Source organism: Callorhinus ursinus, unplaced genomic scaffold, assembly GCF_003265705.2.
Source record: "Callorhinus ursinus isolate GAN/ISIS: 27379988/994484 unplaced genomic scaffold, GSC_fseal_2.0 scaffold15, whole genome shotgun sequence".
Lineage (NCBI taxonomy): Eukaryota > Metazoa > Chordata > Mammalia > Carnivora > Otariidae > Callorhinus > Callorhinus ursinus.
This window is the reverse complement of record NW_027397077.1, coordinates 8,990,318-9,018,090: the sequence shown is the minus strand read 5'-3', so window position 1 is coordinate 9,018,090 and position 27,773 is coordinate 8,990,318. Positions and strand designations below refer to the sequence as shown.

Below are 27,773 nucleotides of genomic sequence, written 5' to 3'. Positions count from 1 at the left end.
CCGGGCGGCGCGAGGTAAGGGCTCTTTATTCGCTAGAGTGAAACGGGCCCGCCTCTGGTCTGCGGGGAACAGGACCCCCCGGCGCAGGAATGGCGGGGAGCGGCGGCGGAGCTGAGGTCAGGACTGGGGGTGGGGGGAAGGGATGGGGAAGGGGCAGGAGGACCCGGGAGCGGAGGGGGAGACAGAGGACCGGGGGGGGGGGGGGGGGGGGGGGGGGGGGGGGGGGAGGGGCCCCGGGCGTCCCCCCCCCCCCCCCCTGCCCGGGCCCCCCCCCCCCCCCTGCCCCCCCCCCCCCCGCCCCGGGCCGACGGGTGCGCCCATTGGCCGGCCGGGCTCCGCGCGCCGCGCCCATTGGCCGGCCGCCGTGAGGAGCACGCGGCCACCGTGGCGGGCGCGCAGTCGGAGGGCGGCGGAGTGGCCGACGGGCCGAGGGCTGCGCGGGCGGCGCGCGGCGGGCATGGCGGGTGCGGGGCTGCGGGCGGCCGTTCGGCGCTGGCTGCCGTGCAGGGGCCACGGCGGGCCGCGAGCCTCGTCGTCCTCGCCTTCCTGCCCTGGCTGCGGCCCCCCGGGTCCCGGCGCCCACTGCCCGGGCGCCCCGCGCTCCGCGCCCGCCCCGACGCCCGCCGGCGGCGCCGAGCTCAGCGCGCACCTGTGGGCTCGTTACCAGGACATGCGGAGACTGGTGCACGGTGGGTGAGCCGCAGTGGGACGGGCGCCGGGGGTGTATCCGCGCGGCGGCAGGGGCGCGTCCGGGCGAGAGACCGGCAGTCCCGGGCGTCGCTCTGCGTTGGGAAAGCGCTCTGGTGGGGTTCGCCGGGGCCCCGGAGCCCGAAGGCCCGGCAGCTCTTCGAGAGAGGCTCCAGCGGGCCGTCCCGGGGGCCTCTGGGGCCGCCCCGACGCCCGGAGGCAGGTGGGCCGACGGGAGGTTTGCTCCCTGGCTCTGTCTGCAGGAGCTCGGGGATCCCGAAGCGGCCTCCGGAATGCGGAGCCCCCACCGTCTTTCCTGGCGATCCCGCCTGCCGGGAGGCTGCGGCGGAAATGCCCCCAACCCCTTGTTCTCTTAGGGGCCCTCAGCTGGGGCGGGAGCATCGGGACAAAGCCAGCCAGCGGCGCTGCCCAACCTCAGGGGACGCCGACTAGACTTTGCAGATGCCTCTAGATTGCGACCCAGGTCCGGAGCACTCTCAGCCCAGAAAGGGAAGGTGTTGGTTGGAGCAAGGAGACCAAGTTGCCCCAGGGCCCTGGAGTCCACAAGCGTGGCTGCATCCTTGGCCAGGACGCTTAACCTCCTGTACCCTTCTCTCCCGCCCTCTCTCCCCCATAAAAATGGGCTGATGAGGCCAAGAGCTGAGAATGCTCAGTAGATGTCCCCGGGTCTCCAGAGGCTCTGCCTCTGCAGCACGCAGACGTGGTTTGGGCTTGACCCTATCACTGGCCAGCCCCGGGGGTACTCAGCAGGCCTCACCCTCTCAGACCTTCAGTGTCCACAGCATTAAACACAATCCTGGGCCCACTGCCACAGGGTTGTAGTGATGACTCAGAGGGGACCAGGCCAAGAGAGGGCAGGGAGCTTCCAAGGAGCCCCCAAGGGTGATGCTGCTCTCGTTGTCTGGTAAGGCAAAGTGCCCCTGGCTGGAAGATTCCAGCTGAGGGAATGGGGCTTCCATTCCAGCTGTGTGGAGAGCTGAATGGGACTCACCTGAGAAGAGCAGGGCAGAATAGTTAAGACCCCTGAGGAACGGTGGTTCTGAAGCCCTTGGGCCTTGCAGGACTCCACCCTGCACCCCCTCAGTGGAGAGGATAGGCCTGGGAGGCTGTTTAAGAAGAGGTGTTTGCTCTGGGTCTGGAGAAGACCTGCAGAGCAAACTGCGGAGCCTGCCTTCTAGGTGTGGCAGAGAACATAGTGAGGTGTGTTGGGCTTTGTCACGCCGGGTGCACCAGCATCTTCAGATCTCCACAGAGACACCCAAGCTCCTCTTGATGTGAAAGGGGCAAGGTCATTTCCAAGATGCCATGGGGAGCGCCAGGATGAGCCAGCTTTGCACCACTGAGTCCTAACTCACCCTTCTTGACTGGGTTTTCTGGAGGAGGTTCTGGGCATTGAGATATGCCTTGGGCTAATAATGCCTGTGGGCAAGACTTGGCCAGGGAGCCAGGCCCCAGGCCACTGCCTCTCCGCCAGCCAGCGTGGGGATGCTGGAAGGCTAGGCCTAGGGGGAGAGTGATTAAGGCAGGTAGAGTGACCTGAACTTGAATCTCAACTCCATTGCCTACTGCTGGATGGTTTAAAGCAAGTGACTTCACCTCCCTGAGCCCATTTCTTCCTCTGGATGATGGATGAGTAAGTGTGACCACCTCACAGGATTGGAGTGAGGCCTGAACATGATGAGCCTCTAAGGCACCCAGCATGTGCACTCCGCAGCAGCTGGGAGGACAGCACCTGCAGTGAGTCTTACAGCTGCCGTGGGGAAGAGCTGGCCCTGGAGCCTGGGGCAGGAGTGAGGCAGGCCGGGAAGAGGAAAGGGAGCGTCTGCACAGTGAGCCCAGTGAACTTGGGAGGCCAGCGCCAGTGAGGGGTACATCCACCTCACCGGGCCCCGTGCACCACCACAGCCCTGTGGAAAGGAGTGGGGGCTTTGTGGCCCCCAGAGCTACAGTTTCCTCAGTCCAGAAATCTAGTCAGGAGGGCAGACCCTGTGGGCTGCTTCCCCACTCTGCTTTGTCCCTCAGAGGATCGTCCATCCCTGCACATGGCCAGCACCCTGCCAACAAAGGGCCACACCACCAAGCAGATCCCTCCCGTCCTGGGGGTCTACTGGCCATTGTACCAGGAGTTAGCGTTGGGACCCAGGAACTCAGGCCTGTGCAGAGAGTAAGGTCCAGGGTCCTAGTGACCTCAGAGCGGCATCTCAGAAGCAGCTCCCTGGAGAGCTTCGGTCAGTGCGTCTCCCGTGCGTCCAAGCGAAGAGTATTCCGTCTGCACCCACCAGTCTGCGACGGCTGCTCTGGGCCGGGCCCACGTTGCCCTCAGGCCCCGAGAAGAACCAGCCACACTTGTTCCCCCACCCACACCCTGCACTTGGCTCCAAAGGAAGGGGACGGGGTAGGGATGAAGCCTGTGTTCTGAAGGGGCCTCGAAGGCAACTGGTCGGAGCTTGGGAGCTCATCAGTGTCTGTCTCTGAGCACAGGGAATGCTGCATGGCCCAGGGCTTCTGCTGCAAGATGATGCCTAGCTGTGGCTGACACAGGAATTCCCTGGAGGCTTGGGCTCTTTGTGCGGGCCTCAGCCACAGGCTAGAGGTCTCAGGAATGGGGCTACCTGGAGCCCCTGCAAGGCGGTGCCCTGTGCATCTAGTCCTGCCTGCCCCCTCTCTGGCAGCCCCTAGTCCTTGAGTGATAGAGGGGAACCCGGGACAGGGAGATGCTGGGCTCCAGGGACACGTCGCCCATCTAATCCCACGTTTGCTGCGGGTGCAGAGCGGGAGTGCTGCACAGAGCCCGTTCCATATGACCCTCTCAGTAATTCCGTAGGTTGGCATGATTTTGATTCCCCCTTTAAAGATAGGGAGTCTGAGGCCCAGAAGGTGAGGTGGCTTTTCTGAGGTCACAGCTGTGAGAGGGAGAGCTTGGCCTGGTCTGTCTGACCCCAAAGCCTGTGCCCTTTCTCCATCTACCTCCCCTCCTGTACAGATGGGGAAACTGAGGCAGATGAGGCTGGGGCCCCTCATCCTCATCTGCCTCCCTGGGACCCTAGAGCCTACTCTGCATAGTGTCCCACTCAACCCTCAGTAGCAGCCAGGGGCCTGGGGTGGCTCTGACCACATCCCCAGGGGGGAGCAGCCTGGTTTCTTGCCCCATAGCCCAACATCACACGTCCTGCCTGTCGTAATTAGCAATGTTCCCTGGCTAGAAGCAGCAAATGTCATTATGCAGACTGGCGGGCAGCTGAAATCCGATTAGAGGGGCCACAAGCTGTGGCAGGTGCTCCGAGCTGGGAGTGCGAGTGACAGGAGCTACCCAGTACCCCCCACTCCCGTCATGTTTCTCAGCCCCAGCCCAGGCTGCAGGCAAGGTGGAAAGGGTCTGAGCGTAGCCATGGCTCCGATGGGGCTTCTGGGAGCCTGGAGGAAACCTGGACTCGGTGTACCTGCTGGGCTGCAGGCACTGCTGTAACCCAAGACCCATAGCTAAGAGCTCCGGCCGGGCCTTGGCCCATTGCCAGCTCTGCCTTACCCCAACCATGTGACCCTGGGCAAGTGGCCTCTCTCAGCCTCAGTTTGACCATATGCAGCCTGGGGTAAGATGACCCATCCTGGGTGGTTTCATGAGGCTCCCAGGCCTAGGCACCTGGAAAGTGCTCAGTAACCATTTGCTGCTGCTGTGTCCACCTTCTTCCTCATACCTGCATCTCCTCCCTCCAGACCTCCTGCCCCCCGAGGTCTGCAGTCTCCTGAACCCAGCGGCCATCTACGCCAACAACGAGATCAGCCTGCGTGATGTCGAAGTCTATGGCTTCGACTACGACTACACGCTGGCCCAGTATGCAGACGCGCTGCACCCCGAGATCTTCAGTGCTGCCCGTGACATCCTGATTGAGCACTACAAGGTGAGGCCGGCCAGGCAGGTAGCCCCGGCGCTGAAGAGACGCCAGGCTGAGTCATGGGGGTCCCCTGAGGCGGCTGCCCCTGCCAGAGGTCTGGTAGTGCTCCTGGCTCAGGCCTGGCCCACTTCCCCCCCGACAGTACCCAGAGGGGATCCGGAAGTATGACTATGACCCCAGCTTTGCCATCCGAGGCCTCCACTACGACATTCAGAAGGTGAGTGGCTAGGCCACAGACTCCAGTGACCTCGCCTGAGCAGATGTGTATCAGCACTACCTCCTTAGCCCTCGTTCTCTAAAGGAGGGCTACCCCCTTGGCCTCAAAGCTGTAGCTTCCTCTCGACGGGCACATGATCCCCTCAGTACCTTCCCATCGGGGCTTGGGCACAGAGGCTGGAAGAGGCCGGCTCAGGGCCGCTGCAGACCCCTTTCTCGCCACCCATCCCACTCCTCTGGCATTCCCAGAGCCTTCTGATGAAGATCGACGCCTTCCATTACGTGCAGCTGGGGACGGCCTACAGGTCAGTGCAGACTGCCCGGCCTCACCCTGCTCCCCCCCCCACCCCCAACTATACCGTGTCCTCGGCTCAGGACCACTTTGGACTCATGATGTCTGCACACCCACCCAGGGGCCTCCAGCCTGTGCCTGACGAGGAGGTGATCGATTTATATGGGGGCACCCAGCATATCCCACTGTACCAGATGAGCGGCTTCTACGGCAAGGTACTCACTCCATCTGCCTCCGCCCCGGGTGGCCAGCGCAGTGATCTCGCTACGGGGGCCCACACCCTGGTGGGCCTGCCCTGCCCTGCAGCCCGTGCCCCTCTACCAGTATGGCAGGGCAGATTCAGAGCCCTTGGTCTCCAGGGCTGGCGGGGGGCGGGGGCTTGCTGAGGTGGTGGCCCCCTCTGCAGGGTCCCTCCATCAAGCAGTTCATGGACATCTTCTCGCTGCCGGAGATGGCCCTGCTGTCCTGTGTGGTAGACCACTTCCTGGGGCACAGCCTGGAGTTTGACCAGGCGCACCTCTACAAGGACGTGACGGTGAGGACCTTCGGCCTCTCAGGGTGGCAGGGAAGGTAAAGTCGGCCACAGCAGGGCCCGCTTCCTAGGCCCCACTGCACCCTTACTGTCCCTCCACTGCCCCCAGGATGCCATTCGAGACGTGCACGTGAAGGGCCTCATGTACCAGTGGATCGAGCGGGATATGGGTAAGGGTAGACCGTGGCAGCCCCTCCTGCGGCTTCCTGGGTAGGGCGCCGGGCTGGCCCTCACAGACCCATCTCCCCATTAGAGAAGTACATCCTGAGAGGGGACGAGACGTTCGCTGTCCTGAGCCGCCTGGTGGCGCATGGGAAGCAGCTGTTCCTCATCACCAACAGCCCTTTCAGCTTCGTGTGAGCTGCCCGCTGCCCAGCTGCCCGCGGTGGGGAGGAGGGAGCAGGTGGGCTGGGGGAGGGCTCTCCCTCTGCCCCGCCCCCCACCCCATCCCCCTGCTCCCTGTCCCACCTCTGCCCCACCTCTGCCTCCGCCCAGGGACCAGGGGATGCGGCACATGGTGGGTCCCGACTGGCGCCAGCTCTTCGATGTGGTCATCGTCCAGGCAGACAAACCCAGCTTCTTCACTGACCGGCGCAAGTATGGGCCTAGCAAGGGGTGATGGGGCCAGGGCGTGGGGCCTGGCCTTTGCTCAGCACCCTGCATGCTTGGAGTAGAGACACCCCCTTGTCGGCCCATGGCACGTGTGAGCAGGTGGGGGAGGTGCCCGCCCCCCCCCCCTGCCCCACACGGGAAATCCAGCCCCTTACCGGCCCCTCCCCACCCCGCACCAGGCCTTTCAGAAAACTCGATGAAAAGGGCTCCCTGCACTGGGACCGCATCACCCGCCTGGAGAAGGGCAAAATCTATCGGCAGGTGAGTGCCATCTGGGTGGCCTTGCCACGGTCCCAGGCTGTGGAGGGGACAGAAGCACAGCCTCGTGGGCCCTGCCCTGCCACCACACATCTGCCACGCCTCTGCCCCCTCGCACCGGCTCTCAGGGCACAGGCCTGGTCAGGCTGCCTGTGTTTGAATTTCAAGTTTACTACCCCATAACAGAGGGAGTCCAGCCGAGTCATTTGGCCTCTCTGTGTCTTGCTTCTCCTCATCTATAAAAGGGGTATAATGTAAACAAAAAAAAGTGTTCAACTTGAATTGTGGTAGAAAGCCCTTAAATTCGCCAGGCATTTACTAAAAACCCCCTAGGCGATCAACGGCACTAGTTCTTGGGGCTGACCGCTCTGCTACAGCCAGATGAGCTGGTAGGAGCAGCTCACGGGCCTTTGCGGGAGACCCCCTTTCCTAGCTGGTGTCTAGGAAGATGAGAAGGGGGCCTAGTGCTGGGGTTTGGGTGGCGATTAAGGAGCAGGATTAAGGCATTTGGTCCTGGATGGAATGCGGAAATCCTGGCTGAGCTGGGCTCCGTGAGGGTGGAGGTTCCAGGGGCTGGGGTAGGGAGGAAGTCAGCAGTGGGGTCAGGGGAAGCACTCGGGGGGGATCCAGAGCCGAGGCCTGGCCTGCGGGCAGTACTCATAACCCCGTGGCCCCCAACTCCATGGACCCCTTGGGCGCAGGCTCTTTCCCTCCTCTGAGGGGGACATGCTCCTGTGTCTTGGCATCTTAGCTAAGCCTGAGGAGGGTCACGCAGCTTTGTGGGGAACATGGGACTCTTTCTCCTTTGGCAGCTTTTAGCCTTTTCTTTGTGCCTGACAATCTGAAGTTTCACTGTGGGTGGGCGCTGGATCCTGCTTGCTTCTCGTCTTTCTTTGTGCTCCCTCCCTGGCTCCCCTTGCAGGAACCCCAGGCTCCATCTTGCCTGACGCAGCACCTGTACCTCCAGATTGTCTCTCGGTTCAGGGCCCATCCGCGGCTCTCCGCCCCCTCGTACTTGACTCCCCACCTGAGCTTAATTTGACAGTTAAGCCTTTGGCAACCACCTGTGGCCGCCCGGGCTGGCTTCCCCTGGCCACGGCAGGCGCGGGCTGCTGTAGTAACCACTTTGTGCTGCATGCAGATTCTGCTCATTGCTGGGGTGTGGGCTCCTGCCCGGCGGCTGCTGCACTTCCTCCCCTGAGCCCCCTGCCCCGTTTTCGGCTCTTGCGAGAGCTTCCTCTGTCGTGTTTGAGCCTGACCGCTTTCATCTCTGCTCTGGCTCTGGAGCAGGAGGGACAGATGGCTTCGCCGCGAGGTCTGCCGGGTCCCTCTGGGCTCACGCTCAGGAACAGGAAGGGCTCTGGGGCCATGGGCTTGCTGCTGTGGTTTGTTTCCCACAGCGTGGGATCCCTGGCGTGGGTGTGAGGCCACAGGGAGGGGAGGCCCTGGAGGCAAAGGGCACCGTGCCAGGCCTACAGGAGGCTTTCCTGGGGCGGGCAGACCCCTTTCCTGACTGTGAGGGGGGAGGAGACAAGGGTCAGAGCCCGGGGACAGTGAGGCCACGGGAAAGGGCAGCCGGGCGTCCAGCTGGAGGGGCCTCGCTGCCTCTGGGGGATTTGGGAGGAGCAGCGAGAACAAGGCGGGGTTCTGGCAGCCCCATGGGAGCCCCTTGGTACACTGCGCTCGGCCGTGCCCCCCCCCCCACTCTCCCCAGGGAAACCTGTATGACTTCCTGCGCCTGACAGAATGGCGTGGACCCCGCGTACTCTACTTTGGAGACCACCTGTACAGTGACCTGGCGGTGAGGGGGCAAGGCTGGGCCCGGTGAGGAGGGAGGGAGGGAGCCCCGCTCGCCACTGCTGAACGCCGTCCCCACCCTGCCCCGCAGGACCTCATGCTACGGCACGGCTGGCGAACGGGGGCCATCATCCCCGAGCTAGAGCGCGAGATCCGCATCATCAACACGGAGCAGTACATGCACTCGCTGACGTGGCAGCAGGCGCTCACGGGGCTGCTGGAGCGCATGCAGGTGGGGGGGGCGGGGCTGGGGGGCCGGGGGGGCGGGGCTGCCTCCTGGACTCACCCCCAGCACCCCCTTGGCTCCTGCAGACGTACCAGGACGCCGAATCGCAGCAGGTGTTGGCGGCCTGGATGAAGGAGCGGCAGGAGCTGAGGTGGGCAGGGGAGGGCGCAGGGAGGGCTTCCAGCCCTGTGGCTCCTGGGCCCCCTCGAGCGCCCCATGTCTCCTCCTCAGGTGCGTCACCAAGGCCCTGTTCAACGCCCAGTTTGGAAGCATCTTCCGCACCTTCCACAACCCCACCTACTTCTCCCGGCGCCTCGTGCGCTTCTCTGACCTCTACATGGCCTCCCTCAGCTGTCTGCTCAACTACCGTGTCGACTTCACCTTCTACCCGCGCCGCACGCCCCTGCAGCATGAGGCGCCGCTCTGGATGGATCAGCTTTGCACCGGCTGCATGAAGACGCCCTTTCTTGGCGACATGGCCCACATCCGCTGAGGGCACCTTTATTGTCCAGAGCAGGTTCTAACCCCTCCTGCCCCGCCCACGCTGGGCGTCAGTCCAGGACGGGCAATAAAAGTGGTCTCCCTCTCCCTTGTGCCTCTGTCCGACCCTCGCCGCATCACTTGACTGCGAGGATCCTCTGGGTGTCGGGGAAGTCGTCCTCCAGGAGCGAGTCCTGGGGGGTGGGGAGAGGACCCTTTGTGGCTGGGCCGAAACCGGGCCCTGAGCCCCTTTCTACCGCCCCTCACACCCCACACTCACATCAAAGGGCTCACAAAAGGCATCATGGCTGCCAAAGACGGGGTTAGGGACAGACACCAGGGTTGGGCTGGTCCCTTCCTGCCAGGGGGAGAAGTCTTCCTCAGCATCATCTTCTGCCTGAGAAGAGAGGGGAGTGGTGAGGGGCTTCCAGCAAGATGGACCTGGACGCCCTCAGCCCCCCACCCCACCGCAACACGGCCCTACCTGGAAGGTGGAAAAGCCAAAGCCTGTGGCCTTGCCCCGAGCGCGGAGGTAGAAGGCTCCAGCCACTAGGCCGAGCAGTGCTCCAGCGGCTACCAGAGCCCCCACACCTGCCGCCACAGGTGGAGCCTCAGCTGCCACCACCGCCTGCTGTAAATAAGGAGAGCGTCAAGGCCACACGGGCCAGGGCTGTCCCCTCATCCCCACCCCACCCCCCCCAACTCACAGGCTGTAGGGGGGCCAGGAGGGGCCTGGCCAGAGCGTGGATGATGCCGTTGAATGCCATGATGTCCCACACGATGACACGGCTAAGCACAACTGCCCCTGGGGCCTGGAGAGAGACCAGAGTCAGGCCTAGTGGGTGCTTGACGGCTGGGGCCAGAGGGGAGGTGCGGCGGCCACACTCACCACCGGGGCCCAGGAACTGTTGTCAGGGTCCGCAGCACTGAAGACGAGGCTGAGGCCCGAGTGGGCAGGGAGCACAGCATCCTCGCTGGCATTGGCGCTCAGGAAGGTGGTGTTGGAGGCGTGAAGCTCCAGGTCGGGGCCACTCAGCGTCTGTGGGCAGAGCAAGGCCTGTTGGCCCAGGCCAGCCTGAGGTGTCAGCGTCGGGCCTGGCTCTGCCCACAGCCCCTGCCAGTTACCATGTTATCCAGGAAGCCTTCATTGACAGGAACGAAGAGTGTCTTGTAGGTGAGCTCATCGTCCAGGAAGTCCAGGAAGTCCAGACCCCGCGGGGTGGCGTTGGCATAGCCCAACAGCATCTGGGGGTGGGGGGAGATAGGACCATGGGCAGGCTCCCTCCCCAGGGACCCCAGCTACCCCTCACCCCCACACACACACCCTCAGCCCTAAGGCTGGGCCCCTGCACACCCCATAGAAGGTGGAGAAGTTGGCGGTGGCAGCCAGGACATCGAGCAGCTTCCCATTGCACACACTTGTCCCGTCACCCACAAAGCCACGGCGGCACCGGCAGGCCACATCTGCGGGAAAGGCAGTTTGGAGGGGGAAGTCAGTGGGAAGGAGCCAAGCCAGGGCATGGGGTGGGATGGGGTGGCGGGGGGGCGGCCCTGGGGCAGGGGGCTGCACCTAGCTCGCGGTAGCAGTAGGCGTCCCAGCGCTCTGAGCTGTTCTTCCGGGTGCCCAGGCTGACGACGCCTACCTGACCACCGCCACAGTCTGCCGCAGGGAAGACGACTGGGTGGGCAGCCGAGCCGTTGGCCAGCCAGCCCACGAGGCACAGGTGGAAGCCCAGCTGTAGGGGCAGGAGGGGATGCTGAAGCCTAAGGCCCAACTCGAGAGGGCCCCCACAGGCTCAACTCCAGACCCCTGGGCCCCACACACCTTCTGGGCAGCAGAGAGCTGAGGGAGAGAAGCAAGAACAGCTCCCTGGGCCCCACAGGCCGCCTCGGCCTCTGAGAAGTTCAGGCTGTAAGGACCACTGGGGGCCTGGAGGTGGAAGACCCCAGCCTGCTTCTCTGCAGAAGGGAGGGACGTGTGATCAGCCCAGCGGCACCGAGGGCAAGCAGGGGCACTGGGGGCGGGCAGGGAAGCACACCCTGGAAGTGGAGGTCCGTGCACACGGCATCCACGTGACAGGGTGGTGGCTGGCCCAGGCAGCGGTCCACGGGCGGCTCCGGCTCCTCCAGACACTGCAGTCCATCACCCACGTAGCCGGCATGGCACACACAGCGCCGCATGTTCTGGGGCAGGAGAGCAGGTGGGTGCTCTTCAGGGCCCCAGGAGAGCGAGGGGGCCCGCTCTGTGGAGCCTCCCCAGCTCCCCGGCTCCCCGGCTGCTCACCGGGCCGGTGCTCAAGCAGTCTGCGTGCTCACTGCAGCCCCCACGGTGGCCATCAGCACAGGGGTCGCGGGCCCGGCAGCTCCAGCCGTCGCCCTCGTAGGCGGGCAGGCAGGCGCAGGTGACCACGGTGCCCACTTGGCTGCAGTTGGCGTGCTCGCTGCAGCCACCGTGCCCGTCCCGGCACAGGTCCGCCACTGGGGGGGGGCAGGGAGAGAGTGGCAGGATCAGGGGACAGGAGGGGCGGGGGGGAGCCCCCCACCTCGCATCCCACCCCCCTGCTCACCTGTGCACGTGTGGCCGTCCCCTTCGTAGCCCAGGCCGCACTCACAGCTGCTGTCGGCGCGGCACACGGCCTGGGGTGCGCAGGGCGGGGCACACACGGGCTGCAGCTCTGTCCCCCCAGGGCCCACCCCACACACCCAGGTGAGGAGCTGCCCTCCTAGAGGCCGCCAATCCCCTTCCCACCCCCCCATCTCCCCCCCACCTCCGCCGCCAGTGCCTCAGCCTGAGTGGGCCGCCGGTCTGGCTGGTGTCTGCAAGCCGATAAGCATGCGGTGGGGGCACAAAGAGCACTCACCCAGCTGCACCTCACAGCTCGGCCCCGTCCAGCCCTCGTCACAGAAGCAGGAACCAGAGCCCCCCAGGCCCTCATCACAGCGGCCATGGGAGCTGCAGCGGCAGGCTGGGGAGAGGCACAGGCAGGAGGATGGGGCGGGGGCGGGGCGGGGGGGGCGGTTCGGGGTCAGGGCCAGGGTGGGCAGGGATGGGGCCAGGGTGGCCCAGGGCTCAGAGGGCGGGGGGGGGGGGCGGGGGAGGGCGGGACAGCCCACCTTGGCACTGGGGTCCAAAGGCCCCCGGGGCACAGAGTTCACACGCCATCCCCGTAAAGCTCGCATGGCACTGACACTGCCCGCTGCCACTCATGCCGTCCACGCACACGCCGTGGCCACTGCAGGGGCTGCCGGCTCCGCCAGGGCAAGCTAGCAGGAGGAGGAGGGGGAGGGTATGGGGCCGGGGATCTCCTCAGGACCCCTACCACACGCAGCCCCAGCCCAGCCACGCTGTGCGTCCCACACCTGGGGCAGCCAAGCCTCTTCCAGAAGGCACAACTCCCCCCCACCCCGAGTCCCCTTGCTGCTGAGAATCCTACAGACACCCCCCCCCCAGTGTTTTCTCTCCCAGTAAAATGCCCTCAGCACCCACACCTGCCCCGGGCCCACCGCCCCAACACCTTTTCTCAGGAGCAGTGGCCGGAGCAACCTCAGGACCCTCACCTCGGCACTCACTGCCGTAGTGACCAGGGCAGCAGCTAGGTTTCCAGGTGGTGGTGACGCAGTTGCGGTGGCAGCCCCTGCCCAGTCCTTGGGGCTGGCCCCAGAGGCTGGACCGGGCCCAGATGCTGCGCAGGGCCAAGGATTGCAGTGGAGGGGATGTCCAGAACTTTGAGTAGTATCGCCAGCAGGCCTCGGGGCTGCCCTGGGCCAAGAGGAGTCAAACAGCCTAAGCTTCGTGGTCCCTGGGCCCTGCCTGAACCCCCACCCAGCTCCCAGGGCCTCACCTGCTCCTGTGAACCCTCAGGACAAGGCGGTTCCAGCCCGCAAATGCTGCAGATCTTCTGGAAGGAACAGAAGCCAACACAGTAAGATCGGATGGATTGACAGGACGGGAGGCTAGGGTCCCGGCCTGTCCACCTCCGACCTATGGCCTCCCTCACCAGCCGCAGCGGCCGAGTCTCAAAATGGTCACAGCGGGCACCAAGACCAGGTGGCTCTAGCAGCTGGTCAATGCCATAGGCCAGGCCACCCTCAAAGGGCAGGTGCCGCTGCACGATGCGGGCGTCCTCCTCACCTACTGTGAGCTCACCCTGTGGGCAGAGGAAGGAGAGTACATAGGGTCACAGGTGCAGCGCAGCCCGCCACTTCCAGAGCCCCGGCCCCCTGCTTCCCTCCTGCTTCCCAGACTCACCGGCCGGGCACGGCTGCAGGAGAAGGAGATGGGGGTCCCATGCATTGTGCGGAGTGGGCCCAGGTTGGGCAGGTCAGATGCCAAGGCCTGAGCAGATGGAGCTACGGTTGGAGCTGGGGGGGCAGGCTGGGTGGCAGGCAGTGGGGACCAAGGACTGGGGGGGGGAGACCCACCTCAATGTTGCGAATCACGTGGCCCCGAAGGATGGCTGCCAGCTTGTCACGGTGGTCTTCGTGGTACAGCCAGGTCTGGCGGTCAGGTGGCAGGGCTTGCAGGGCAGAGTCTGTGGGCCACAGCATGGTGAGGGGCCTATGCGACGCATCCTGAAGCAGGGGCAGGAGGCCAGCCACCTGGCAAGGATTAGCAGAGGTGTGACAATCAGAGACTGGGGGGCAGAGGTAGGGACAGAGGCCAGGAAGGGGCTCCAGGGACCCAGGTGTCCTTCCTGCCAGCCGCATTCTTCTGTAGCCATCCCAGGCAGATGCACACGGACATACACGCAGGGATAAACTTGCACACACACCTCGACTATTCTCAGGTACGTGGGCATACATAAGCACACACCCCCGTGCTCACACTGGGAGGCTCAGATACATAGCCTGTGCGCACACGAGGGATAGGCTTACACACAGGTGAGTGTGCAGACAGGTGAACATACACACAGCCACTCACACATGGACAGGCATCTGCATACACACGCACGGGCACAAATACCCACACGCGGGAGCAGTACCTTCACAAGGCCGCTGAAGATCTTGTAACCGAAGCCCTCCGCGGCGGCCGTGACGTTTCTCTGCGGGAAGGCACTGGTGAGCCTTGAGGTCAGGCAGGGAGAGAGCACGGGAGGGCCCTGGCAAGCTCCCAGGCCTGTGCCCAGGTCATACCCGCAGGACAGGGGCAGCGTCAGGCTCCCAGTGTAGCACGTCAGGAGGCAGCAGGACTCGGTCGATGAAGTGCAGGACTCCGTTCACCGCCTCGTGGTCGCTGCTCACTACCCGCGCGAAGTCATTGAGATAGATGCTGCCCTGGAGGTGGGGCCCAGGACCGAATGAAGCCCATTGGTGGGACACTGAGGCTGAGGGGTGGGGCCCCAGATGGGGGCGGGGCCTGCACTGGGCGAGTCTTGGGGCAGGTGGGCGGGGCCAAGAGCGCCGGGAAACACACCGACCGCCAGGCGGGGCTGGAGGGTGGGGGAGGGGGACAGGCAAGGGCACAGGGCCAGGCTCGGAAGTCCTGGGCCTGGGGACTGGCCTTCGGTAATGGGCACGGTCCGGAGCCGGACTCGTCTATCTCCCTCTCACTAAAGCCCTGTCCCGGCCCAGGGGAGGTGAGAGGGTCTTAAAGGCGCGGGGACAGGGCCCAGGCGCACAGGGTCAGGGCCTGAAAGCTGCTGAGTCCCGGCTCTCTCGGGTGGCCCAGGGCGGGGGCGGGCCGGCCCAGGGACAGGCCCACCTCCCTCTCGTGGATGCGCAGCGGGTGCCCCGAGAGCGTGGTGACATAGCCTTCTTCCAGCAGCTCCTGGCTGCTCAACTGCCGGCAGCCGACCACGTGGTAGCGGAACACGAGCTGGCGATGGGCGCGAATCCGGGCCAGCTCATCCTGCAGTGCGAGTCATGAAGGTTGAAGGAGGCCCCTGACCGCTGCCTCTGCCCACACCACACCCACCCCTGCCCATCCCTGCCCCACAGGGCCCATCCCTTCCCAGCCTTGCCGGGGGTGGGGGAGGGTTGCTTTACCTGCGACAGGTTGGTCATTAGATCTGCGCGGGGCACAAAAACTGTGAAAGGCCCATCACCCTTGAGCTCCTTGTATTCCTGTGGGGAGGCAGTAACAGCTTGAGCAGAAGAGGGGCAACTTGTGACCAACTCAGGGCTTCCCACGGATCCTCCAGGAAAGACTTGGACTCTGAGAGGGGTCTGGGTGGCTCAGTTGGTTAGGTGTCTGCCTCTGGCTCAAGTCATGGTCCCAGGGTCCTGGGATCCAGTCCCACATCATCCGGCTCCCTGCTCAGTGGGAAGCCTGCTTCTCCCTCTGCCTCTCCCCACCCCCACCCCCCCCCCCCCCCCACCCCGCCTTTCACACTCTCTGTCCCCCCCCCTAAAAAAAAAAAAATTTTAAAAAAAAAAAAAAAAAAAAGACTTGGGCTCTGAGAGCCCAGAACAGCCAACCCCCTGACCAAATGAGAACATGGAGGCCCAGAGACGGGTAGGACCTGCAGATCAGAGAGGCCCAGGCTCTCTGGACCAAAGAATTGGAAGCCAGCTGGTCACTTACCAGGAGGTGGAGGCTGAAGAATGAGGCATGCCTGTCCCGAAGGAGCTCCTGGGGGGGGCGAGGATCAGCTCAGATTTTGGGTGGCCCCCATTCAGGGCCTGGTGCCTCTCCCAGCACCTGCGGCCCAAGGTCTGGCCAAGGCAGAGATGAGGAAAGGAAAGCCGGGGGTCTGAGCTGGGGTCAGGATTCATTTCATGGATCATAGCTGGGTCAGGCCCAGGTGGAGTCAGGGGGTCAGGGTCATGGTCAAGGCCAGGATCAGGATCAAATCTGGGGTCTTGACCAATATCATGGGTCAGGCCCATGGAGGTCATAGCCAAGGCTGGGTCAGGGGTCCAGCTTGGGCATCATTACCAGGCCGACTCGGGCGCGGCAGGTGAAGCCATCGCCCACTGTGTGGGCCGCGTCACAGGTGCATGTCCTCTGGCCATCCCCCGTGCTTTTGCACACGGCGTAGGGGCTGCAGCCTCCATTATTCTGACATAGGGACAGGAGAGAGAGGCATCAGTGGCTCCCAGACTCTTCTGCCCCACCCAGCCCTGGGTAAGGGGCCATGAAGGCCCCTGTCCGAGCCCCAAAGCCCTGTTGGCTACTGAGCAGTCAGATTCGAGTTTGTGGGAGGGTGGCTCACCCTTCAGAGGCCTTTAGGACCTTGACGGGGGCAAGGAGGGCTGGTTCCCACCTTAGTCCCCTTCCCCTGTGAAATGAGGCGGGGCTGGGGCCTGACCTGGGAGCAAGGGTCCAGGAGGACGCAGGTCCAGATGCCATCCCCGCTGTAACCCTCACGGCAGCTGCAGGAGACCTGTCCCAAATCCTGATCAGTACGGCTGCTGGGACCCAAGAGCAGGCCAGCACCCTGGACAGAAGGAGCACCTCCTCCCCAGTCTGAGGGGGGGCCCCACCCTCTGAGCAAATGGTACAGCCTCCGTGTCCGCCTCTCTTGTGCTGACCTGCTGGGGGCCTGTGGGGATACAGTCGGCATGCATGTGACAGCCCCCGTGGCGGATGAGACAGCCGTTGACCTCTGTGTGGGGAGACGCTAGGGTGAGAGGCAGCCCTTCCATTCATCTGTGCCTTCAGGTGCTCACTGCCAGGCTCTCAGTGCCCCCTGTGGGCCCCTCAGCCTCTCCTAGTCTTATAACACTGAAGCCAGAGCCCTGGCCCCACGTACGCCCAGGGTGGGGGTCCCAGGCTCACCCTGGCACAGCTCCCCATCTCCTGTGTAGCCATCCTGGCAGGTGCACGTCCGCTGCCCAGGTGCCACCTTGGTGCAGTTGGCGTGGGGGGAGCAGCCCCCATGGTCCTGCGCACAGGGGTCCACCTCTAGGGGCAGATGATCCCAGAGAGTTGTGAGGAGCAGGCACAGGGACAGCGTGGGGCCAGGGGAGGAGGGCAGGGGGAGAAAGGAAAAGGTCAGAGGGAAGGGTGAGACCCGAGATGGGAACCGGATGGAAACTGGCCCCAGAAGGACTGGCGAGGGCTCTGCAGGGAAAGCATCAGGGTGAAATCTCACGGAAAATCTCACGGTGGGCGCCCGGAGCATCCCATGTGACCCCACCTGAACAGTAGATGCCGTTGCCCGAGTATCCCGCGGCACAGACACAGGCCGGGGCTGCCGCCGAGTCCTGTAGGCAGCTGGGAGGGATGGCGTTAGCTCAGCCTGGGCCGGGCCTGACCCCAGGGCCCCTGCCCGCTTGCCCACCCGCCCCAGGCTGAGTTCACTCACTTGGCATTGGGGTCGCACTTCTTTGGGCATTGAGGGCCACTGATCTCTGGGAGGGGCGGGGGTAGGAAGATAGTTCTGGTCGTTTGGACCCGGGAAGTACCTCCCCAGGAGTCACCCTCCTCTCCCCCTTGAGGCTACTCACTCTGGTCACAGCGGGGGCCCTGCCAGCCCACGTTACAGACACAGCTGCCGTCCCCTTGAAGCCCCTCCTGGCACAGCCCGTGGGCACAGTCACAGACTGGGAGCAGGACAAGGGAGGACAGGAGTTGCCCCAGTGCCCCCCCCTGCCCCGGCCGGGCTGTCTCCATGCTTGCTGTCCTCTGCCCTCCCCGGTGCTCACCTCCAGCACAGCTGGGCCCATAGCGGCCCAGCTCACACATCTCACAGGCGGTTCCGTGGAAGCCCTCGTGACAGCGGCACTCCCCACTGCCCAGGAGCCTGTCCTGGCACTGCCCGTGGCCCGAGCACACACCGCCCTGACCCCCCGGGCACGGCTCGCACAGTGTGCCAAAGAAGCCGGGGCAGCAGTCGGGCACCTGTGGGGAGGGGACAGGGAGAGGCCCGGCCCAGGCCAGAGGTGGGGAGGAGGGAAATGAGAGGGGTGGCGGGGACAGGCCACAAAGCCAGCCAATGACGCGAGCAGGGACCAGGGAAATGGAGGCTGCCTTCTGCGACCCGCCCTGTGGCAGGGGTGAGGAAACGGAGCCTCGGGCCGGGCACAGCTGTGCCGGATGCCACAGTGAGGGACCGACTGCGCTGGGGCCTGCTTGATGGGGTCCAGGAAGAGCCCCTTTTCCCTCTCCCCATCCCCACTCCCTGGGGCGTGGCCACAGGACAGACACTGGCCCCAATGACCTCAGACCTCTCCGTCTGGGCCCTGGCTCCACTGGCCTCACCCTAGTCCCAAGCCCTGCCTCTGCCCTTGACACCTAGTCCGGGTTCCTCCCCTGGGCCTGCGCTCCCACCTCCCCCTTTCTGGTCAGACTCGGGGGTGGGGGTGTTGGGAGGCAAACCTGGATCCTCTTGGCACATGTGTAAGAGCAGCCCCGGGAGAAGGAGGAGCCAGATCGGTAGACACAGCTCTTCTTGGGGGTGTTCTGGAAACAGGGACAGGCAGGAGGGCTCAGCCTGCGGTTTGGGTAGGGGCAGGGCAGTGAACAGGAAGCCAGGCAGACAGGGGTCAGTGGATGAGCAGGACAGCAGATCAGGGAGGGGTGGAGACAGGCCGACCTGGGCCCAGGCAGCCCTGGCTGTTCCATGCCCCAAGGGGGGCGCAGCCAGCTGGGCCCCGGGAGCTGGACACCTGCAGAGCAGAGAGCGCTGCTGAGCCCCTGTCCTCACCTCCAGCTGGAAGCCCTGAGTGCAGCGGAATCTTCGGGAGCAGTTTACACATTTCTCCTGGGGAGGTGGGGGGGAGTCAGGTGGTGCTGGGATGGGGCCGCCAAACCCACCTTCCTTCCTCTCCCACCCTGTCCCAGTGCCCCTCCCTGCCAGCCAGGCCAGCCAGCACCTCCCAGCTCCGAACCCCCTCAGCTCTTCTCCCCACAACCCCGCACAACCCCCGGGCCTCAGGCTCTCACCCGAAGAGACTCGGCGTGGCTGTGCAGACAGCGGCTTGAGCCCACGGTCAGGACCCCCGACAGGCCAAACAGCGAGCGGCCCGGGGCCTCCAGCACAGGGCCTTCCAGCAGCACATGGTTCACCTCAGGCTGAGGAGTGCGGTGGGAGGCTGAGTCCATCCCCCAGCACTACCACCCTCGCCCCTCGCCTTGGGGCTATGGGATGGCCGGGGTGGGGGGGGTGGGGGCTGGTGGCAGGGAGGGGGTCTCCCAGGATGGGTGGTCTCTGCTGGAGCAGAGGTTGCAGGCTCCCTGCCCCCCACCCCTGCAAACCTGGCCGCTATGGTTGTAGAAGACGAGCCAGTGGGCAGGGCCCAGGAGCGAGTTGCGGTGTCCCCCTCTCTGCAGGGCCTCCACGGAGAGTGCCTCCCCCAGGATCACGTGGTGCCGCACGGTGTCTGCGTCCTGGCCGGGAAGCCGGATGGAGAAGCTCAGGGGCTCCAGGGACTGCCATTCCACCTGCCTTGTCGCTTTGCCGTGGGATGGGAGGCTCACTCCGGCTTTCACCCTCCCCTGCAGCGGCCCCATCCCCATGGCCTCACCAGCCTGCTGCTGTTGCCCCGGGCCTCCAGAGAGCGGTTTGTGGGCACGAAGATGGTGTAGGCCGTGGCAGCCTCAATCTGGGGCACCAGCTTGTGGTGCTAAGGGCAAGGGGCCGGGGTCACCAATGGGCCTAATCGCCCTCGGCCCCGACCCCGGAGCCGGCCAGCTCCCTCCAGGCCTGGGGGAGGGCACTCCCCCTCTCTCCTCTGTTGCTCACCTGCAGCAACTCCCGGAAGAGGCGGAAGGCAGGCACCAGGTCCAGCTGTTGCAGCAGCCCCTCCCCAGGCAGCACGTGCCCCCTCGGAGGCAGCAAGACCTGCCATGGGGAGCACCGGGGCTGGTCAGCACGCCAGCGCCCCTTGGCCCAGGCGGTTCCCCACACACACCCTTCCGGCCGTACCTGGCTGAGGACATGTAGGACACCATTGGTGGCGAGGAGATCGGCCACATCCACACTGGCGTTCTGAACCCAGACCCTCTGGAAAGGAGCAAGCAGAGCTCAGCCACGGGTAGGCACAGATGGACACTTAAGAGTCAGTACAACACCAACAGAGATTCTGCTGGGCACACAGGCATCTACTGGCGGCCCCCAGCCTGGCCTGGACACCCTCAGAACCTACCATCGCCTCCAGACCCACCCAGGGCCGCACAAGAGCGACAGGCGTGCACATGCAGACACAGAGACACAGACGACCCCAGGCAGGGCAGTCCCTCCCGGCCCAAAGACACTGAGTAGCCCGTGTGCTGGCCCTGGGCAGGTCCGGGTGACTTCAAGCTCAGCCCCGGGGGCCCTGGCCTGGGAAGATGGTGGCCACTCAAGTTCCCTCCCATGCTCTGCACGGCCCCCTCTGCTGGCCAACGTTCACCACGTACCCCACTGATGTTGTGAATCTCCCAGCGTGTGGTAGGGCTCAGGGTGGCCACATCCTGCCCACCCAGCCGGGTCAGCTCCTCCTCAGACAAGGCACCCTGGAGAAAATGGGCCCTGTGGGGCATGGAGCCAAGTTAGTGTAACCAACAGAGACCCCTGGGACTGGGCTCCACCCCAAGAGGTGGACACAGCCGGGATGAGACCCTCTGGGGGGGGCGGGGTCTCGCACGGAAATCTCTTCCCCACCCTGGGTCCCCGCCCTGGCTGCCCACCTGACCAGTTGCCGCAGCGCCCTTGGCTGCAGCCAGAAGGCCTGGTCCTCGGGGCTCAACCTACGGATGGCAGACTCAGAGGGCACCAGGGCGGTGACTCGGCTGTCCGTGGGAAGAACGAGGCCAGCACTCTGTGTGTTTGGGGACAGGGGGACAGGGGGAGTGATGAAGGTAGCCACCTGAGATTGCTTGCTCCCAGCCTCCAGGCCTGCCCCCACCTCCAGCTCTTGGAGATATTATGTGGCACCTCTGCATCCAGGGAGGCCTCCTGGATTTGAGCCTCAACCCCAGTGTTCTGCCCTGTCCTACCTTGATCCACTGGTAGAAGACGGAGAAGTGGGCATTTGCCTCCAGCTCCTAAGGGGAGGGAAAGAGCTGAGGTCATCAGTCTAGGGACAAATCCAAGCCCCTTCCTCACCAGGACCCTGAGTACTGTCCTTTCCCACCTGAGATGCACTAGAGGACTCCCCCAACCCACGCATAGGGACCCACTCACCTGGAAGATGTCTCCGTAGCAGCTGAAGCCATCACCCCCGTAGCCAGAGGGGCATGTGCAGACCCGCTGACCTCCCCCCACTGCCCGACAGGTGGCCTGGGGTGGGGGTGGGGCAAAGAGACAGGGTCCTCCATTCAGTACCCAGATGGCAAGATGGACAGCACCCAGCCTACATCTCACCCTTATCACCTATCACCTGTCCTGCCAACCAGCCCCACCGTCTGTCTATCCAGCCAGCCAGTCTGCATTCATGTTGCTCCCTTGGTTGGCGTGGCCCTGCTCTCCAAGATCACTGACCATCTGACCGTGAGTTACCCCAGCCCATCATGAGAGATGGGTTGGCAAAGGCCAGGGCAGAGGGAGCACCCAGGAGGGGAGGGCCTGCCCCGAAAGCAGGAGGAGCTAGCTGGGAGGCCTTCTGGAACACACAGGCAGAGAGAGGTCAGGGTAGGCACAGGAGCATGGAGTGGGGGAGGGGGTGGAAACCGGAGGCGGGGCAGGGGCTGGGGCCTTAACAAGGAATGGAAGCCCTATCCTGTGGGCGAAGGGGTGACACAGTCTGGATTGGGGCCTTAGAGAGATTCCAATCCTGGCCACAGACAGGGACACCCAGAGAGTGGACCAGAGCTGAGGCCCACCCAGAGAGCCTCCCCCGGGCCCCGGGCCACCGCGGCCCCTCACCAGGTCATGGCAGCCACCGTTGCCTGCCCGGCAGGGGTCGATAGGGCTGCACTCATAGCCGTCCCCGGCGAACCCCAGCTTGCAGGTGCACCGGCTCTGGAGAGATTGGGAGCAGAGGGCCTCAGCTCACCGGGGGCGCCCACCCTCTCCTCCTCTGCTCCCCCACTCTCCACGGGCCTTGTCCCCTGGGGAAGCATATTCAGACCCGAGGAGCTTCTCCTATGCCCCTCCATGGAGATCCCTGTTCCAGACCAGGAGCCCGAGGCCCTAAGGGGAGCCTGGCTCTCAGGAAGAGTCCAGAGAAGGGATGGCATTGGCAGGGAAGCATCCATGGGGACTTGGTACCCCTCTGCTCTCAGGCCTGAGAGAGGCCAGCAGTGTGTGATGAGCGGGCAGATGTCTTCGAGGCCGGCCCCAGGGATGGCGGCACACACTCATCTCTGACCCTGCCACCCCACTCTGATCCTTCCCGATAAATGCCCGAGTCCGGGGCTTGTCCCCACTGCAGCTGAGTGACCGGCCATAGTCCCAGATCTCAGTTGCCCTCATCTGCAACTTGGGGGCATCTCAACCTGTTTATTCTGGTCCTTGGTTCAGCACTTTAGAACCGCGTAGCTCCTTGTGGAGCTGGGGGTGCAGGCGGGTGGTCCAGCCATCGTGGGGCAGGTCCCTGCACACGCTGACCCTGAGCCAGTCAGGCCTGGCCTCCCCGTCGGCATAGTAGACATGTGAGTGCTGCCCAGTGCTCGGGGTCATGGGCCTGACCTGCCTCACATGAAAAGCTCCAGATGCTGAGACCCGGTGGCTGGAGTCTGAGGCTGTAAACTCCACAGCTGGATTTCCAGGAGTCTAAAGGGTTCGGGGATGTCACTCCCCTGGGGCAGGAATCTCCTGCTTTGCTCAGCATCGCATTCCTAAGTCTAGAGCAGGGACTAGCACGCCTGGTACCCCATGGGAACCTGATGAGTGAAGGAAGGACCTAGTTGTCAGAAGACAGCGGCCCCAAGGCCAGGTAGAGCAGAAGAGTCGTGAACCCGGTTACGAGAGTCCTCATCCCCAAGGGACAGGAGCCACGGCCTTGGCGGAACACGGTGTGGAACAAGCGGCCTGGGGCTGGCGCCGGCACATGCCTGCCTTTAAAACCGCCCCTGCCTTTGTGTCGTCTCCTGCACGCTTCGGCGGCTTCTAGAACGGACGGCACTACCTTTCAGACCTGGATTCTCACTTGTGCCTGGGGTTTGAGGCCCTGAGCAGTTCTCGGAGTGGATGCTCCTGGAGCCAGACGGGGTTGGGTGAGAGTCCCCCGGAACAAATACCCACCCCCCCACACACACACACACCCGGCTCGAGGCCCGCCAAGCCTCACCTGCCCAGGTCCCACGTAGCTGCAGAGGGCGTCGGCATGACAACCGCCTCTCGCATCCAGCTCGCACTCATCGATGGCCACACAGACGCGGCCGTCCCCGCTCCAGCCTTTGTGGCATGTGCAGTGGTGGGTGCCCCGGGCCCCAGGGACACACTCGGCCTGTGAGAGCCACGGTCGTGACCCAGGGCCACAGGGCGGAGGGCTGAGGAAAAGGGAGTCCCCCTTCCACCCCCAGCTCAGGACTTCAGGAAGGGCCAATGAGACTGACATTTTCTGAGCAGCCACCACGGTCTGGGTGGGAGCAGGGGTTTCCAGGCACACAGGAGAGGCCGTCGCCCTCAAAGCCATCGAGACAGACACACCTGGGGCAGGGGAATGAAGGGCCTCCCGTGAGCCTCTGGACGAGGCTGGAGGCTGAATGAGCCGACATGCATGGTCACGGACGAGGCAGAGAGGAAATGCGATGCTCACCTGGTGACGCCCCCCTGGCTGACGCAGCGGGCATGCGAGTGGCAGCGCTGGGCCTGCTCAGTGGGCCCACAGTTTCCTGCGGACTCGTTACAGAAGCGGCCGCTGAAGCCTGGGGCACACGTGCCCTGCTGGCACACGCCCCCACTGCCTGGACGGTTGTCACAGAGACCGTGGACACAGCCGCAGTCTGCAGGGAGGACATGGCGACGGGAAAGGTGAGGCGGGGGCAGGGCTGGCTGAGAGCCAGGATGCAGCTAAGGGGGCGCTGGGAATGTGGAAGACGGCAGCCAGCACAGATGTGACTTCAGGGTCACAAAGTCAGGGGCTGCCCCGGCCTCAGGGGAAATGCAAGGGGGCCATTTGTTGCTTTCAGTCACCCCATTCTAGCTGCCCTGCCCCTGACACCACCATCTGAAAGTTCTTCTGTGTGTCTGACCCAAATCCTGCATGCTTTAGATTAAACCACAGCTCTCGTCCTGCCTGGCGTGGGGGAAGGAGGCATCATCTAGTTTTGTTCTCAAATCCTGCTCCCCTTCCTCTGGCCTTCACCCTTGCTCCTGGGGCTCTATTCCCCTTCTTGGGAGTCCCCAGCCCCCTTTCCAAGCAGACCCTTTTCTCCCTGGCAGGCAGCATGGGCCAGGACCACCCACCTTCCTGGCACCGGTCTCCATGCTTGTTTGGGTTGGAGCAGATGTGGCAGGCGATGCCCTTGTAGTCTGGGAAGCAGAGGCAGGCCCCATTGCCCCGGACCCCATCACTGCACTAGGGGTGGGAAGGAAGCAGGACCGGTCATGGGGTGGGGACTGGCCTCATCCCCTCCCCGCACACCTTCACCGTCCACGGGCTGGCTCTGAGCCCCTTCTCCCCCTGGAAGAGACCTCCAAATCACTGGCTCCCCAAAAGACAGCCAGCCCTGGAGGCTTCATGGATGACCTTGGCTCAACCTAGAAATCCTCAACTCCTGTGCTGATCCCTGGCCCAGCACTAAAGTAACCCTGACGTTACAAAGTGGCAAAAACAGAACACCCAAGGAAACCACTGACGGGGCGCGCCTGGGTGGCTCAGTCGGTTAAGCGTCTGCCTTCGGCTCAGGTCATGATCCCGGGGTCCTGGGATCGGCCCTGCATCGGGCTCCCTGCTCAGTGGGGAGCCTGCTTCTCCCTCTGCCCCTCACCCCATTCGTGCTCTCTCTCGCTCTCTCTCTCAAATAAATAAATAAAATCTTAAAAAAAAAAAAAAGGAAAACCACTGACAAACTTTATGAGGCTTAGCACCTTTTAGGTGCCAAATTCCAACTACTTAATTATTTCTTTTTTTGTGGTGGGCAGTAAAGCAAGGTTTACCGAGTGATAGTACAAAGCTCCCAAAGAGGAAGGGGACCTGAAAGCATTGCTCTAATTATTTCTAATTAAAATACTAAAAACAATATGGCCCAACTTCCTCTGCCAGGATGTGGGAAACCCAAGGCCAGAGAGGTAGGCCAGCTCAGACACACGAGGAGCCCCGGCCGACTCACACAGCTGCCCCGGGGCAGGGGTACTCACATTGCCTTTGCCGTAGCAAGGGTTGGAGAAGCCCCCAGGACACTGGGCACAGTCAGGCCCAAAAAACCCTTTGCAGCAGCCAGGTTTCTGTGAGAGACAAAGCGTGTCGGAGGGTGCGTCTGAGGCCCCACCACCCCCACCACCCAGGCTGCTGTTGCCCCCATGCCCCACCTGTAGAGTCGGGTACAGCCCCTCGGGGGTGCAACCCAGCTCTCCCAGGGAGGCAGCCTGCTCCGCCCCAGAGGGGAGGCCCCGGCCTACCGTGCAGGGAGCACCCTCGCCCAGGCTCACCAGGACGGTCTGGTTGCAGGAGTGAGCACAGCCCTTCTTCAGGACGTTGAGCCCAGTAGGGTCATGGGTGTAGACACACTCCTTGGGGAAGATGTCCTGGGGTGGGCGGTGCAAAGCTGGTCAGCAGGTGTGGGTCCTGAGCTGGCTCCCTTTGCCAGGCAGCACTGGTCCAGAGACCTCGCAGCACTCTGGATCCAGCACCCCTACCCTTAGTGGGGCCTAGAGGGGCTAAGCCTCCGGGTCCAGCTGAGCCTCGCAACCCCTCCTCCCTGCCTTGATCCAGGGCAGAAGTCTCACTGGGCAGCCCTGAGGGCCGGGCTGAGGGACACTCACCAGCTTCACACTGTTGGGGGGGCACGTGCTCGTGTTCAGGGCTTGGCAGTCCACACAGGAGCCCTGGGCGGGACAGGGGGAGGCGGGGCAGAGTTAGTCATGGTTTATTTATTCAGTGGACCCTAGGAAACTGGCATGGAGCCAAGGCCTGAGGTATGAGAGAGTCAATGACAGGAGGGCCAGGGCCGAAGGCATAGCAAGGGCAAAGGCCCTGCCATGGGGAAGGGCTGAGTGTGGGAGCGTGGGCATCGTAGCAGAGGGCAGGGCCAGAGGGCCAGAAGATGTGGGAGTGATCTCGAAGGAACGATCAGCAGGACTGCTGAGGCCTGGTGGTGGGGGTGTGGGGTCGGTGCCCAGGCCCCAGCCCCACTGTCGGCCTCCCTGCCCGCTGGAGGAGAACAAGCAGGTCTGGGCCCCCAGCGTGTGGTGTGTGCTCACTGCCACGATCTGGTGCTGTTCCTCGCTGCAGTGCTTAGGCAGGATGGGCAGGATGGTCGGGGGCAGCAGGACGCCCTCCAGCATGTGGATCACGCCATTGGAGGCCAGCACATCCACTCTCCGTAGCGGGAGCCCCTCTGGTCCCAGCAGGATGCGCCCCTGTGGCAGAGCCCAGTGTACCAGCGGCCCAGCCTGGCAGCCCCCCGGGCCCGCTGCCACCCTTACCCCTACAGCCCAGCCTGCAGGCCATCTCTTCCCTTTCCCAGGCAACGCCACCCGCTCTGGCAAAACCGCTCCAGCCTCCAGGCCCTGAGCCCCATGGAGCGCCAGCCCCCTACCCTTGAAACCACCCTCCACGTCTTTGGAGCCCTCCCTGTCTGTTGGGCCCCAGGAGAGGGATAGGATCTGTGTGTGCCTCCCACGTGCCCCCCCCCCCCTCCAGAGCCTGCCCTCCATGGGGCTCGGAGCCCAAAGGCAGGTCCAAAAGAGGCCACACCACTGGCCGGTCATCACCAGCCCCTCCACTGGCCCATTCATTCCACATTTGGTTTGTGGGGCTCACCTCCTCGGAGATATTCACAGCCAGGACCTGGTTTGCCATGGTGAGGACCCGGCCCTTGGAGATGAGCTTCTCAATGGTCAGCTGGGTGGAGGAGAGGGTGGGGCCTTAGGCCAGGCATGAGCCACACCGTAGGGCCCCACACGGCCCCGCCCAGGTGACTCACAGCTACCACACTTGTCCCTAGACTCTCTTTTGCACCCTAAGTGTCCAAATGGATGGGGAGAGGAGAAGGGGCCCTGGGAGACCAGGACCTACAGGCAAACTTCCAGAAGCCCAGCTGAGGGTACAGGCTGGTCTTCGGAGCCTCTCACCTGGCCATGGCTGTAGATGTGGTACTTCACCAGCTCCTGCAGCTTGGACAGACCCTGGCAGGAGAGAGAGGGCGTGGCAGGGGCCAGTGGAGGCCCGGGTGCCCCATCTCCCCCGTTCCTTCTCCCCGCCGAGCTTACCGCTGTGAAGAGGTAGATCAGGCGGCCATCCCGCAACTTGTCCACAGCCTCATTGCTTGGGGCAAAGACTGTGAAGGGCCCAGGCCCATCCAGGATGGAGGGCAGCCCACAGTTCTGTGGCAGTGGGAAGGAGGCTCAGGGAGGCTCTGTGGCCAGCCTCCACCTCTGAGCCCTGCTGGGGCCCTGCCACCCTCAGCCTGCAGGGAACTCCCGTAAGGAGGAAGTAGGAGACAGCGGCAATGGGTACATGCTACCACAGAACACCAGGATGGTGACGGGCAGGTTCTAGGATGGGGGCATGGGCAAGGGCCCGTGCTACTCCAGAGCCCCAGATCACGGTGAGTTAGTAATGGGGGGTCCTGGCCCAAAAGATCAGATGGGCTAAGGCCTTTCCCAACAAACTTACCTCCAGGATGGTTTCGAAGCGGCTGAAGGCCTCAGTAGAGGCAAGGATCTGGCCAATGGTTCTCTGTAGCAAGGGATGAGCATGAGAGCACAGAGGAAAGGGGGAGGCTGCTCCAGCCCCAGGGGGGAAGGAGCTCTGTTCCAGCCCCAGGGGGGGAAGGAGCTCTGT

At 63.9% G+C, this 27,773-nt stretch overlaps 2 protein-coding genes across 6 annotated transcripts in view; one reads left to right on the top strand and one right to left on the bottom strand.

The window, feature by feature from the left end:
* Positions 1-414: 414 nt before the first annotated feature.
* Positions 415-9,027, top strand: NT5DC2 (5'-nucleotidase domain containing 2). 2 transcript variants are annotated; one of them, XM_073901323.1, is made up of 14 exons: positions 415-689; positions 4,423-4,607; positions 4,744-4,818; positions 5,067-5,122; positions 5,231-5,324; positions 5,516-5,644; positions 5,751-5,811; positions 5,895-5,997; positions 6,137-6,238; positions 6,433-6,514; positions 8,226-8,312; positions 8,400-8,540; positions 8,621-8,685; positions 8,886-9,027. In XM_073901323.1, the coding sequence occupies exons 1-14, from the start codon at positions 458-460 to the stop codon at positions 9,025-9,027; spliced, it is 1,554 nt and encodes a 517-aa protein (XP_073757424.1). In that variant the 5' UTR covers positions 415-457. The 2 variants fall into 2 exon arrangements, with proteins under 2 accessions (XP_073757424.1, XP_025740874.1); XM_025885089.2 differs by having other exon boundaries at positions 8,766-9,027.
* The window catches only part of STAB1 (stabilin 1), a 27,261-nt gene continuing 8,470 nt past the window's right edge, over positions 8,983-27,773 (bottom strand). Inside the window, exons 14-69 of one of the 4 annotated variants that reach the window (XM_025885087.2) lie at positions 27,606-27,668; positions 27,200-27,313; positions 27,062-27,115; positions 26,751-26,831; positions 26,189-26,347; positions 25,751-25,813; positions 25,418-25,513; positions 25,127-25,213; positions 24,233-24,344; positions 23,583-23,769; positions 23,380-23,473; positions 23,112-23,270; positions 21,746-21,841; positions 21,065-21,160; positions 20,878-20,925; positions 20,569-20,699; positions 20,299-20,410; positions 19,826-19,903; positions 19,643-19,741; positions 19,425-19,523; positions 19,156-19,287; positions 18,844-18,972; positions 18,605-18,661; positions 18,277-18,360; positions 17,604-17,799; positions 17,406-17,501; positions 17,264-17,309; positions 17,096-17,172; positions 16,735-16,860; positions 16,488-16,561; positions 16,265-16,339; positions 15,892-16,014; positions 15,538-15,585; positions 15,000-15,077; positions 14,716-14,862; positions 14,148-14,288; positions 13,997-14,056; positions 13,437-13,613; positions 13,264-13,350; positions 13,013-13,162; positions 12,857-12,913; positions 12,573-12,774; positions 12,129-12,278; positions 11,876-11,980; positions 11,582-11,689; positions 11,299-11,492; positions 11,054-11,198; positions 10,840-10,973; positions 10,585-10,750; positions 10,369-10,478; positions 10,140-10,259; positions 9,904-10,053; positions 9,722-9,826; positions 9,499-9,645; positions 9,295-9,411; positions 8,983-9,208 (exon numbers count right to left, since the gene is read on the bottom strand). In XM_025885087.2, the coding sequence (XP_025740872.1) occupies positions 9,152-9,208; positions 9,295-9,411; positions 9,499-9,645; positions 9,722-9,826; positions 9,904-10,053; positions 10,140-10,259; positions 10,369-10,478; positions 10,585-10,750; positions 10,840-10,973; positions 11,054-11,198; positions 11,299-11,492; positions 11,582-11,689; positions 11,876-11,980; positions 12,129-12,278; positions 12,573-12,774; positions 12,857-12,913; positions 13,013-13,162; positions 13,264-13,350; positions 13,437-13,613; positions 13,997-14,056; positions 14,148-14,288; positions 14,716-14,862; positions 15,000-15,077; positions 15,538-15,585; positions 15,892-16,014; positions 16,265-16,339; positions 16,488-16,561; positions 16,735-16,860; positions 17,096-17,172; positions 17,264-17,309; positions 17,406-17,501; positions 17,604-17,799; positions 18,277-18,360; positions 18,605-18,661; positions 18,844-18,972; positions 19,156-19,287; positions 19,425-19,523; positions 19,643-19,741; positions 19,826-19,903; positions 20,299-20,410; positions 20,569-20,699; positions 20,878-20,925; positions 21,065-21,160; positions 21,746-21,841; positions 23,112-23,270; positions 23,380-23,473; positions 23,583-23,769; positions 24,233-24,344; positions 25,127-25,213; positions 25,418-25,513; positions 25,751-25,813; positions 26,189-26,347; positions 26,751-26,831; positions 27,062-27,115; positions 27,200-27,313; positions 27,606-27,668 (6,198 nt within the window). In that variant the 3' untranslated portion in view covers positions 8,983-9,151. Of the gene's footprint in view, positions 9,209-9,294; positions 9,412-9,498; positions 9,646-9,721; positions 9,827-9,903; positions 10,054-10,139; positions 10,260-10,368; positions 10,479-10,584; positions 10,751-10,839; positions 10,974-11,053; positions 11,199-11,298; positions 11,493-11,581; positions 11,690-11,875; positions 11,981-12,128; positions 12,279-12,572; positions 12,775-12,856; positions 12,914-13,012; positions 13,163-13,263; positions 13,351-13,436; positions 13,614-13,996; positions 14,057-14,147; positions 14,289-14,715; positions 14,863-14,999; positions 15,078-15,537; positions 15,586-15,891; positions 16,015-16,264; positions 16,340-16,487; positions 16,562-16,734; positions 16,861-17,095; positions 17,173-17,263; positions 17,310-17,405; positions 17,502-17,603; positions 17,800-18,276; positions 18,361-18,604; positions 18,662-18,843; positions 18,973-19,155; positions 19,288-19,424; positions 19,524-19,642; positions 19,742-19,825; positions 19,904-20,298; positions 20,411-20,568; positions 20,700-20,877; positions 20,926-21,064; positions 21,161-21,745; positions 21,842-23,111; positions 23,271-23,379; positions 23,474-23,582; positions 23,770-24,232; positions 24,345-25,126; positions 25,214-25,417; positions 25,514-25,750; positions 25,814-26,188; positions 26,348-26,750; positions 26,832-27,061; positions 27,116-27,199; positions 27,314-27,605; positions 27,669-27,773 lie in introns of those variants that run through there. The other 3 variants (XM_073901322.1, XM_073901321.1, XR_012380897.1) reach the window with 3 other exon arrangements.